The 12473-nt window shown below is 68.7% G+C and overlaps 1 protein-coding gene across 1 annotated transcript; it reads left to right on the top strand.

Moving 5' to 3' along the window:
- The first annotated feature begins 652 nt into the window (after window positions 1-652).
- LOC135287782 (basic proline-rich protein-like) lies at window positions 653-12048 on the top strand. Its single transcript, XM_064400995.1, is given in 17 exon segments — window positions 653-841; window positions 2072-2173; window positions 2961-3489; window positions 4017-4588; window positions 4590-4619; window positions 5679-5869; window positions 7486-7683; window positions 8250-8431; window positions 8497-8585; window positions 8587-8701; window positions 9341-9411; window positions 9413-9499; window positions 9570-9772; window positions 10423-10504; window positions 10582-10681; window positions 10767-10864; window positions 10939-12048. Coding segments are annotated over 17 exon segments (2799 nt in total). The 5' UTR covers window positions 653-805; the 3' UTR covers window positions 11053-12048.
- The last annotated feature ends 425 nt before the right edge of the window (window positions 12049-12473 follow it).

Raw genomic sequence — 12473 nt, 5'->3', positions numbered from 1 at the left:
GAGAGCACCAAACCCAACAATCCTTGGGATTTCTGTGCTCTGAGCCACCCCGAGACCCCCAAACCCAGCAGTCCCTGGGATTTCTGTGCTCCGACCAAGCCTGAGAGACCCCAAACTCACAGGACCCCCCCCAAAACTTCCTGAAGTTTCTGTGCCCCCTGAGAGGCCTCAAACCCAACAGTCCCTGAAATTCCTGTGTGCTCTGTACCCACCCTGAGACCCCCAAAACCTGCAGCATCTCCCCAACATTCCCTGGTGTTTCTGTGTGCTCTGAGACACCCCCAAACCCACAGCAGCTCCCCAACACTTCCAGAAATTTCTGTGTCCTGTGAACCCCCCCCGAGACCCCCCCCCCTAAACCCTCGGGGTCCTGTGGAACACCTGAACCCCCCCTCCCCTCCCAGGGGCACCTCTCAGCCCCCAGGACCCCTCTGGGGGGGAATTGGGGGGCACTGGGGTGTGTGGGGTGGCACTGGAGGTTTTGGGGTGACACTGGGGTGTGGGGGTGGCACTGGGGGTGGCACTGGGGGTGGCACAGGTCCCCCATGACACCCCTGGGACCCCCTCAGGACCCCCCTTGCCCATCCCACGGGACCCCCACCCCCCTGGCCCGAGCTGCGCTCACAGTGGGTTTGGGGGGTCTGGGGGATTTGGGGGGTCGGGGGGCTCTGGGGGGGCAGTGCCAGGGCGCTGACCCCCCCTTGGTGCTGCCCCCTTTGCCCCCCAGCTCTCCAAGCTGTTTTTCCTGTTCCCTGACCCCCACTTCAAGCGCACCAAGCACAAGTGGAGAATCATCAGCCCGGCCATGCTGGCCGAGTACGGCTACGTGCTGCGCCCCGGGGTGAGCCCCCAGACCCCTGAGACCCCCCCCCCAAAACCCCTGAGACACCCCCGAAACCCCCCCGACCCCCCTGAGACCCTCCCCAAACCCCTGAGACACCCCCGAAACCCCCCCGACCCCCCTGAGACACCCCAAACCCCTGAGACACCCCCGAACCCCTGAGACCCCCCCACACCCCTGAGACCCCCCCCAAGACCCCAAGAACCCCTGAGACACCCCCAGAACCCACCCAAATCCCCAGAGCCCCCCTGAAACCCCCTGAGACCCCCCAAAACCCTGTGAATCCCCTGAGCCCCCTGAGACTCCCAAAACCTTCGGAAACCCCCTGAGAACCCCAGAACCCCCTGGGACCCCCTAAGCACCCCTGACCCCCCCAAAACCCCTGAGACCCCCTGAGTCCCCCCAAAACCCCCAAGCCCCCCTTAAATCCCCTGACCCCTGCTGAGCCACTCAACACCTCCTGAGACCCCCTGAAACCCCCTGAGCTCCCCCAGAACTGCCCTGAAACCCCTCAAGTCCCCCAAAACCCCACAGCCCCTCCAAAATCCCCTGAGTCCCCCCCGAACCCCCCTGAAACCCCCTGAGCCCCCCAACACCCCCTGAGTCCCCCCCAAGCCCCCTGAGCCCCCCAACACCCCCTGAACCCCCACAGAACCTATGAGCCCCCCAAACCCCCCTGAAACCCCGAGTCCCCCAACACCCCCTGACCCACCCTGAACCCCCCCAAACCCCCTAAAACCCCCTGAGTCCCGCAAGACCCCCCCAGAACCGCCCCGAGTGGGAGCTTTTGGGGTGTCCCTGGTTCTGGGGTCCCCACCAGGCCCCCAGTGCACACAGGGGGGGTTGGGGTGTCACAGTGGTTTTGGGGTGCACTCTGTTTTGGGGTACACAGGGCCTGGTGTACGCGGTGTTTGTTTTTGGGGTACACGGTGTTTTTGGGGTGTACATAGTATTTTTGGGGTACAGGGGCTGATGTGCATGGTGTTTGTTTTTGGGGTACACTGTGGTTTTGGGGTACACAGGGCCTGGTGTACCCGGTGGTTTTGGGGTACATGGTATTTTTGGGGTACACAGGGCCTGGTGTACACGGTGGTTTTTGGGGTACACTGGTTTTGGGGTACACGGTATTTTTGGGGTACACAGGGCCTGGTGTACCCGGTGGTTTTGGGGTACACGGTGGTTTTTGGGGTACACTGGTTTTGGGGTACACGGTATTTTTGGGGTACACAGGGCCTGGTGTACACGGTGACCGATGTGCCCGAGCTGCACCAGTGGATGCTGCAGCATTTTGGGGAGCACCCCCTGTTCGAGCCCCTGCCCCCCGCACAGCTGGTGAGGGCACGGGGGGCACGGGGGGGCACAGGGGGGAAATGGGGGGCACTGGGGTGGAACTGGGTGCATTGGGGGATACTGGTGGGAATTGGGGGGTACTGGGGAGAATGGGAGGAGTTGGGGGGCACTGGGGGAGAATTGGGGCTGGGGGGCACTGGGAGGTACTGGGGGCACTGTGGGGAGCTGGGGGCGAATTGGGGGCACTGGGGGTACTGAGGGTTTTGGGGTGGCACTGGATGTTGTGGGGTGGGACTGGGGGGCACTGAGGGAATTGGGGAGAGTGGGGTTTATGGGGTGGCACTGGGGATTTTGGGTGGCACTGGGGCTATGGAGTGGCATTGGGTGGTTTGGGGTGGCACTGGGGGCTATAGGGTGGCACTGGAGATTTTGGGGTGGCACTGGGGCACAGCGGGCGCTCACACAGGGGCCAGCGTGGGGCTCACTGGGGAGGTGCCTGCTGTCCCCGGGCTGGCCCTGACGCTGTCCCTGTGTCCCGCTGTCTGTCCCGCTCTCTGTCCCTCTGTCCATCCCTCTGTCCCACTGTCTGTCCCACTGTCTGTCCCTCTGTCCCGCTGTTTGTCCGTCTGTCCCTCTGTCCGTCCCTCTGTCCCTCTGTCCGTCCCGCTGCCCCTCTGTCTGTCCCGCTCTCTGTCCCGCTGTCTGTCCCTCTGTCTGTCCCGCTGTCTGTCCCGCTGTCCCGCTGTCTGTCCCGGTATGTGTCCTGCTGTCCGTCCCTCTGTCCCGCTCTCTGTCCCTCTGTCCGTCCCGCTGTCCGCGGGTGCCGCAGGCCGCGGACCCGCTGCTGCCGCTGCTGCCGGCGGTGACCGAGGAGGGGCAGCGGGCGCGGCGGGCGGGGCCCCCCCCCCTGCACCGCCGTGTTCCGCCGCCGCCCCGACCCCCCCGCGGCTCCGTGACCCCCCCGGTGCCGCCGCCGCGTTTTCCAATAAAGCCGCCAAACGTCCCCACGGCTGCTCGGGGCGGTCCCGGTGCCGGGAATGGCCCCGGCCCCGAGCCTGGCGCCGGTCCTGCCTCAGTTTCCCCATCGCAGAAAGCCCCGCGGTGGCGGTGCCGCCCCCCCCCGCACCGGGGGCTTTCCGGTGCTGCCGGCCGGGAATTCCCGGGAATCCGGTACCGGGGGGGGTGGGGGGGGAGCCGCGTGTGCCCCCCGGGACCGGCCGGGACCGGCCCCTCCCCCGCGGGGAGCGGCACCCCCAAAAACACCCCCGGGGGCTGCGGCCGGAGTGGGGGTCACGGGGGGGTCACCGGGAATTTGGGGAGCCGGGGGGTCACCGGGGGGGTCACCGGGAATTTGGGGAGTCGGGGGGGTCACCGGGGAGGTTCTGGGGGGCTCAGGGGTTTGGGGGTCTCACCGGGGGGTTGGGGGGTGTCACTGAGGATTTGGGGTGCCAGCGGTGTCACTGGGGTTTGGGGGTCACTGGGGGAGTTTGGGGGTTCTGGGGGTGTCACCGGGAGGGATTTGGCGTGCCGGGGGGGGGGGGGTCACTGGGGTTTTGGCATTCTGGGGGTGTCACCAGCGCGTTTTAGGGTGCCGGGGCTGTCACTGAGTGGAGTTTGGGCTTCTGGGGGGCGTTATCGGGGGGTTCTGGGAGTGTCGCCGGGAGGGATTTGGGGTGCCGGGGCTGTCACTGGGGTTTTTGCGTTCTGGGGGTGTCACCGAGAGGGGTTTGGGGCTGTCACCAGCGAGTTTTGGGGTGCCGGGGCTGTCACTGGGATTTGGGGTTTGGGGCTCGGGGCCGTGCGCGCTCCCGGCTCTGCCCTCGCGTGTGCGCGCCCTGGGGGCGGGGCCGCGGAGCCGCCCCCGCCGCGCGCTGATTGGCCGAAGAGTCCCATTATGCAAATCACCCAGCTGGAGGGCGTGGCTTAGGACAAAGGGGCGGGGTTTCGGCGCCAGTTTGGCATTATGGGGCGGGGGTCAGGGGCGTGGCTTCTGCAGAGGGGGCGGGGCCTGCCCGGCTGCACGTGGGCGCTATAAATCCCCGGCCCGGGGCCCCCCCGCAGTCGAGGCTCGGCCCCGAGCCCCGCCGGGTCCCCCCTGTGTCCCCCCGAGCCCCTCCGTGTCCCCCCGAGCCCCGCAGGGTCCCCTCCGTGTCCCCCCGAGCCCCGCCGTGTCCCCCCGGGTCCCCACGAGCACCCCCGAGTCCTCCCCGTGTCCCCCCCGGTGTCACCGCTGCCCCTCCCGGTGCCCCCCGAGCCCCGCTGCCTCGCCATGGCCCCCGGCCTGCGCCTGCCCGCCCGGGCCGCCCTCCTGCCCCGCTCCCCGCCCGGGCCGGGGCTCCCCCGGGCTCCCCGGTGCCCCCCGCCGCCTCTCCGCCGCCCCGCGCCCCCCGGCCCCGGGGCCTGGCGGAGATGCCGGGGCCGAGCTCCGCCGCCTTCATCTTCGAGCTGCTGTGCCGGGGGAGGGGTGCGGAGGCTGCACGAGATGCAGGTAAATGGGGCTGGGGTCTCTAAATGGGGCTGGGGGCTCCGGGAACCCCGGGTCTCTAAATGGGGCTGGGCTCTCTAAATGGGGCTGGGGTCTCTAAATGGGGCTGGGGGCTCCAGGAGCCCCGGGTCTCTAAATGGGGCTGGGGGCTCCAGGAGCCCCGGGTCTCTAAATGGGGCTGGGGGCTCCGGGAGGCCCGGGTCTGTAAATGGGGCTGGGGGCTCCGGGAGGCCCGGGTCTGTAAATGGGGCTGGGGGCTCCGGGAGGCCCGGGTCTCTAAATGGGGCTGGGGGCTCCGGGAGGCCCGGGTCTCTAAATGGGGCTGGGGGCTCCGCCAACCCCGCGGTCTCTGAGCCGGGGCTGGAGGCGGGGGGGCTCCATTGCCGCTGCTCCGGAGCCGGGGGGGGGCCCTGTGGGGGTTGGAGGAGATGGGGGGACCCCGGTGTCACCGCCCTGGCTGGAGGGACCTCGGTGCCACCACCCCGAGGCTCGCGACGGAGGGGGGACAGGAGGGACACGGGAGGGGACACGGGACACGGATCGCGGCCCCCGGGGCTCGGGGGGGTGCCGGGACCGGGGGGAGCAGCGGCAGCGGGGCCGGGGCCACCCCGGGGGTGGGGGGGGACACACAGGGACAGGGACAGGGCCACCCCAGCGGGGCAGTGGCACCGAGGCCCGGTCACCCCGGGGGAGGTCACGGCAGGTCCGGGAGCGCAGGGACACCGGGACCTGCCCGGCTCCGGTCCTGCCCTGCGGCACCGCGGGACCCCCGGTGACACCGATCCCGCCTCACCCCCGCCCGGTGCCGGTGCCAGCTCAGCACAGCGCGGGGCTGTTCGGGCCGGTGTGACCCCCCACTCCGTGTCCCCCGTACATGACAGCCCAGTCCCGGTTCGGGCCGGTGTGATCCCCCCGTGTCCCCCCGCCCCCCGGTTCATGCCCGGTTCTCGGTTCGGGCCGGTCCCGGTTCAGCCCGGTGTGACCCTCCCGTGTCCCCCCCGGTCGCGGTGTGACCCCCCCGTGTCCCCCCCGGTCCCGGTGTGACCCCCCGTGTCCCCGCAGGTGCACGGCCGCTCCCGGTTCGGCCCGGTGTGGCGGGCCCGCTTCGGCCCGGTGCTCACGGTTCACGTGGCCGAGCCCGCGCTCGTGGCCCAGGTGCTGCGGCAGGAGGGCCCCGAGCCCCGGCGCGCCCTCAGCTGCCCCTGGAAGCAGCACCGGGAGCTGCGGGGGGTCCCGGGGGGGCTCCTGACCCTGTGAGTGCCGGGGGGGGGCTGGGGGGGATCCCCCGGGGGGGCTCCGGGGCTGCCCGGGGGGGGCTTTGGGCTGGGCTGGGGGCTGCACCGGGGGGGGCTGGGGGCTGCCTGTGGGATTTGGGGGGCCGGGGGCTGCCTGTGGGATTTGGGGGGGGTCGCACAGAGCCCCCCAGGGCCCCCCCAGGGCTGGGGGGTGTCTGCACCCCTCGGGGCTCCCCCCCCGCCCGTTCCGGGAAGGGCCCGTGGGGTGCGGGGGGGGCCCGGGGTGACTCAGGCGTGATTCAGCCCCCCCCTCCCCTCCCCCCCTGCCCCCCCCGGATGTGAGTAACTGCCCGGGGGGGGCCCGGCCCCGCGTGGGCCGGGGGAGGGACCCCAAACCCCCAAAGTGTCCCCAACTGTCCCCAGCACGGGCAGCCGGGGCTCTCCCCAGTGCCCCGATCACACCTGCCACTGCCCCGAGGGGACTGTCCCCCTGTGTCCCCTCTGTGTCCCCTCTGTGTCCCCTCTGTGTCCCCCTGTGTCCCACCTGCATCCCCTGTGTCCTGCCTGTGTCCCCTGTGTCCCCAATACCCTGCCCCTCACTTCCCCCCTGTTCCCCGTGTCCCCACTCACGTCCCCTGTCCCTCACCCTGTGTGTCCCTGACCCCACCCCGTCCTGTCCCATGTCCCCCCGTGTCCTTGTCCCTCCCCGTGTCCCTGCCTGTCCCCACATGCTCTGTCACCTGTGTCCCATGTCCCTGCATGTTCTCTGTCCCTGCCACGTCCCCTGTCCTTCACCGCTGTCCCACATCCACATCCCCCGTGTCCCTGTCCCCCTCTTCCACATGTTCCTATGTCCCCATGTCCCCTCCTGTGCCATATCCCTTGTCCCCCATGTCCCCTCCATGCCTGGTGTCACCTGTGTCCCCATCCTCTAGCCATGTCCCCTGTCCCCCCCGTGTCTCCTGCTGTGCCATGTCCCCTGTCCCCCTGTCCCTGTGACGCTGTCCCTTGTCCCCCATATCCCTGTCCTGTGCTATGTCCCATGTCCCTTATGTCTTGTGCTCTGCCATGTCCTGCAGCCATGTCCTCTTGTCCCCCATGTCCCCATCCTGTGCTATGTCCGTTGTCCCCCATGTCCCCCGTTGTCCCCGTTCCCCTGACGCTGTCCTGTCCCTGTCCCCCTTGTCCCTGTCCTGTGACCCTGTCCCCCTGATGCTGTCCCCGTCCCCCATGTCCCCTCTGTCCCCCATGTCCCATCTGTCCCCCCCGTCCCCGTGATGCTCTCCCTGTCCCCCTTGTCCCTGTCCCCCTGACGCTGTCCCTGTCCCCCTGACCCTGTCCCTGTCCCCGTGACCCTGTCCCTGTTCCCATGACGCTGTCCCTGTCCCCCATGTCCCCTCTGTCCCCCATGTCCCATCTGTCCCCCTGTCCCCGTGATGCTCTCCCTGTCCCCCCTTGTCCCTGTCCCCCTGACCCTGTCCCTGTCCCCGTGACCCTGTCCCTGTTCCCATGACGCTGTCCCTGTCCCCCATGTCCCCTCTGTCCCCCTTGTCCCATCTGTCCCCCCGTCCCCGTGTCCCTGTCCCTGTCCCCGTTGTCTCTGTCCCCCTTGTGACGCTGTCCCGTGTCCCCAGGGAGGGCGAGGCGTGGCGGGGGGTCGCGGCGGGTGCTGGCCCGGGGGCTGCTGCGCCCGGGGGCCGCCGAGGCCTTCGCGGCGCCGCTGGGCGCGGCCGTGGCCGAGCTGGTGGCGCGGCTGCAGCGGCTGCGGCGGCGGCACCCGCGGGGCATCGTCCGCGACATCGGCACCGAGTTCAACCGCTTCGGCCTCGAGGGTGAGGGGCACCCCGAGGGGAGGGGCACCCCGAAAGGGGGAGGGGGACCCCGAAATGGGGAGGGGGATCCCCGAAATGGGGAGGGGGACCCCGAAATGGGGAGGGGGAACCTCGAAATGGGGAGGGGGAACCTCGAAAAGGGGAGGGGCACCCCGAAAAGGGGAGGGGGGACCCCAAAAGGAGGAGGGGGAACCCCAAAAGGGGAAGGGGAACCCCAAAAGGGGATAGGGAGCCCTAAAAGTAATGGGGAACCCAAAAAGGGGAGGGGGAAACCACAAAAGGGGATGGAGAACATCCGAAGGGGGGTTGGGCACCCTGAAAGGGGATGGGGAACCCCAGGAGAAATGGGGAAACCCTAACAGGGATGGGGAACTCTGAAAGGGAGGGGGGAAACCCAAAAGGGGATGGGGGCACCCCAAAAGGGAGTGGGAACCCTGAAAGTGGATGGGGAACCCCAAAGGGATGGGACCCCCACAGGGACCCCCCGTACCCCCCATGGGCACCCCAGGTCTCCTTCCACCCCCCGGGGTCTCCAATCCCCCACCAGGGCTCCCCGTGTCCCACAGGTCTCCAGGGCACCTTCTGTCCCCAGTGCCCCCCTGTCCCCAGTGTCCCTGTATCTCCATTGTCCTCATGTCCCCATGTCCCAGTGTCCCCATGTGCCCATGGGCCCCATGTCCCCATCCCCCGTGTCTCTGGGTGTCCAGTGTCCCCAGTGTCCCATGTCCCCCTGTCCCAATGTCCCCATGTCCCGGTGTCCTCATGTCCCAGTGTCCCCGTATCCCCAGTGTCCCCATGTCCCCTGTCCCACAGCCATCTCCTGGGTGCTGTTCTCCTCCCGCCTGGGCTGCCTGGGGGACGCTGGGGACACCGGGGACACCGAGGCCGTGCTCCGGAGCGTGGGGGGCGGTGCTGGCGCTGACGCTGGTGACAATGGCGCTGCCACGTCCCCTCCTGCGCCTCGTCCCCGCGCCCTGGGACGCCTTCTGCCACGCCTGGGACCAGCTCTTCGCCTTCGGTGAGGGACATGGGGACATGGGGACACCGTGGTGACCTCCCATGGGGACATGGGGACATGGGGACAGCGTGGTGACCTCCCATGGGGACATGGGGACATCCCACAGGGACATGGGGACATGGGGACACTGTGGTGACCTCCCATGGGGACATGGGGACATTCCACAGGGACATGGGGACAGGGGGGACACCGTGGTGACCTCCCATGGGGACATGGGGACATTCCACAGGGACATGGGGACACGGGGACACCGTGGTGACCTCCCATGGGGACATGGGGACATTCCACAGGGACATGGGGACACGGGGACACCGTGGTGACCTCCCATGGGGGACATGGGGACAGGGGGACACCGTGGTGACCTCCCATGGGGACATGGGGCCATCCCATGGGGACACCAGACATTGTATGGGGACACTGGGACATCCCACAGGGATTTGGGGATGTCCCACAGCCATGGGGACATGGGGACACTCCTGCTCACCTTCAGCCAAGGGGACACAGGGACATGGGGACATCCAAGGGACATCGAGACACCCCGTAGGGTCACCAGGATGTGCCATGACCATGGTGACACTGACGGGGACTCGGTGACAATGCACGGCCCACGGTGGCACTGATGGCTGTCGTTGTCCCCAGCCAAGGGACACGTGGACCGGCGCGTGGCCGAGGTGGCAGCGCGGGGCCCGCTGGCCGAGGGGGGACACGTGTGTCACCGACCTGCTGGCCCGGGAGCGCGTCCCTGTCGCCAGCATCTACGGGAACGTCACCGAGCTGCTGCTGGCCGGGGTGGACACGGTGAGGGGGGTGACACCGGCGTGTCCCTGCCGCCACCGCGGGCCCCGCTGATGTCACCGTGTGTCCCCAGGTGGCCAGCACGCTGGCCTGGAGCCTGTACGAGCTGGCACGGAACCCGGGGGCACAGGCGGCCCTGCACCGCCAGCTGGTGGCTGCCACCGGCGGGGTCACCGGCGGTGACAGTGCCACCGCCGACGGTGCCACCGCCGCTGCCACCGCCGCCGCGCTGGGACGGCTGCCACTGCTGCGGGCTGTGGTGAAGGAGACCCTGAGGTGACAGGGACATGGGGACAATGGGGATGGGGACAGGGGGAGAGGGGTTGGGAGAGGGGACAGGAGCACAGAGGGACACAGGGGACACAGAAATGGGGACACAGGGACATGGGGATGGGGACATGGGGACAGTGATGGGACATGGAAAGGACATGGGAATGGGGACATTGAGAGAGGGATTGGGAGATGGGGACAGGAACCCTGAGGGACACAGGGATGGGGACACGGGGACATGGGGATGGTGACAAGGGGACAATGGGAATGGGGGACATGGGGAGAGGGATTGGGAGGTGGGATGGGGAACACAGAGGGACACAGGGACATGGGGACACAGAAATGGGGACACAGGGACATGGGGGTGGGGACATAGCCAGGGGTGAGGCACATGGATGGGAACGGGACAGGGATGTGGATAAGGATGGGGACAGGGACAGGATGGGTTTGGGGACAAAATGGGGACAAGGACGAGGATGGAGGTGAAAACCAGGACAGGACGGGGATAAGGGTGGGACAAGGAGGGCATGAAGATGAGGATGAGGATGAAGGTGGGGACAGAAAGTCAGGGATGGGGATGGGGCTGAAGATGGGGACAGGATGAAGTCAGGGAAGGGGACGGGGACAGGAGGTGACACCGCTGTCCCCCCCTGCAGGCTGTACCCCGTCATCCCGGCCAACGCCCGCGTCGTCCCCGAGTGCGACATCCGCGTCGGCGACTACCTGGTGCCACGCCAGGTGAGCCGGGGGGACACCCCGCACCCCAGGGCTCCTGGTGTCCCCGGGGTGTCCCCACTGACCCCGTGTCCCTGCAGACCCTCATCACCCTGTGCCATTACGCCACGTCCCGCGACAGCCGCTTCTTCCCGGCGCCCGACGCCTTCCGCCCAGAGCGCTGGCTGCGCCACAGGGACAGCGGGGACACCGCTGGGGACAGCGAGGGACACTGCTGGGGACACTGAGGACACCCCTGGGGACACCCCCGGGGACGCCCCTGGCCCCAGGCACCCCTTTGCCTCTCTGCCCTTCGGCCTCGGCCCGCGCAGCTGCGTCGGGCGCCGCCTGGCCGAGCTGCAGCTGCACATGGCGCTGGCACAGGTGGGTGTCCCTGTGTCCCCACGGTGTCCCCGCAGTGTCCCCGCGGTGTTGCTCAGCCATCCCTGCTCCCACAGATCCTGCTGCGCTTCGAGGTGCGGCCGGAGCCCGGCGGGGGCCGCGTGCGCCCCATGACCCGCACCCTGCTGGCCCCTGGTGCCCCCATCAGCCTGCGCTTCCTGGAGCGGTGACAGCGGGGACACCGGGGACACCAGAGATTCCAGAGACATGGGGACACCGGGGACACCAGGGACTCTGGAGGCATGGGGACACCGGGGACACCAGAGGTGCTGGAGTTACATGGGGACACCAGCGACAACAGAGACTCTGGAGACAAGGAGACACTGGGGACACCAGGAACATCAGGGACACTGGGGACACTCAGGACACTGGGGACATCAGAGACTCTGGAGAGATGGGGACACCCGGGACACTGAGGACACTGAGGACATCAAAGGCTCTGGAGACATGGGGACACTGGGGACACCCAGGACACTGGGGACACCAGGGACACCAGAGTCTCTGAAGACATGGGGACATCAGGGACACCAGGAACACCAGAGATGCTGGGGAGACAAGGGGACACTGGTGACACTGGTGACAGTGCAGAGACCTTGACCCCAGTGGTGACTTCACCACCGGTAATGGCACTGACCACAGAGGTGGCCTTGACACCGCAGTGTCCCCAGTGTCATCGCGGCCCTGGACCCCGTGGTGGCCCTGACCCTGTGGGTGACTCCAGCACTGTGGTGACCCCGGCCCAGAGGTGGCCCTGACCCCTCGGTGACATTGGCTGTGGTGGCAGGAGCCCCCTCCCCATGGCGCTCCTGGTTCCAGCAGTGTCACACGCCCTGTGCTGGCCTTGTCCCCAGGGTGTCCCCAACCCCGTGGGAACCTCAGCCTTGGTGGTGGCCCTGTCCCCAGGGTGTCCCCAACCCCGTGGGAACCTCAGCCTCGGTGGTGGCCTTGTCCCCAGGGTGTCCCCAACCCCATGGGAGCCTCAGCCCCGGTGGTGGCCGTGACTCCCTGGTGGTGGCCTTGTCCCCAGGGTGTCCCCAACCCCATGGGAGCCTCAGCCCCGGTGGTGGCCGTGACTCCCTGGGGGTGGCCTTGTCCCCACGGTGTCCCCCGGGGGGGTTGGGGTTTATTTATTGGCCAATAAAGCAATTTTGGGATCTCCCCTCCCCCACGCCGTGACTCAGCCCCTCCCCCCGTGACCCCCCCGGGTGGGGGGTGGGGGGGGACACGCCCCCGACCTGCCCAGGTGTGCCCGGGGGTGACGTGGCCCCCCTGGGGGGGGCACAGCCCCCTCCTCAAGGCTGGGGGTGCCCTGAGAGGGGGAGGGGCTCAGAGGGACCCCCGGACACCTCAGGGTGCCCGAGGGGGGGTGGGGGGGGATGGGTGACCCCCCCGTGGGGTTTAACCCGGTCGGTGCCACCCTCGGTGGGGCAATGTCGCAGGTGGGGGGGGCGCTGACGTCAGCGCAGGGGACTCTGGACCCTCGTGGGGACCCTGAGGCAGCCGAGCGTGGTGACCCCCCCGCCCTGCCCGCCCCTCCCCCTGCCCGGGCACCCCTCCCCCAGGTGAGCAGGGGAGGGCGAGGGGGGTCCCA

This window comes from Passer domesticus, chromosome 31 (assembly GCF_036417665.1).
Source record: "Passer domesticus isolate bPasDom1 chromosome 31, bPasDom1.hap1, whole genome shotgun sequence".
In the NCBI taxonomy this organism is placed as follows: Eukaryota; Metazoa; Chordata; class Aves; order Passeriformes; family Passeridae; genus Passer; species Passer domesticus.
The sequence above is the reverse complement of the archived record's forward strand: the minus strand, read 5'-3'. Positions and strand labels throughout refer to the sequence as shown.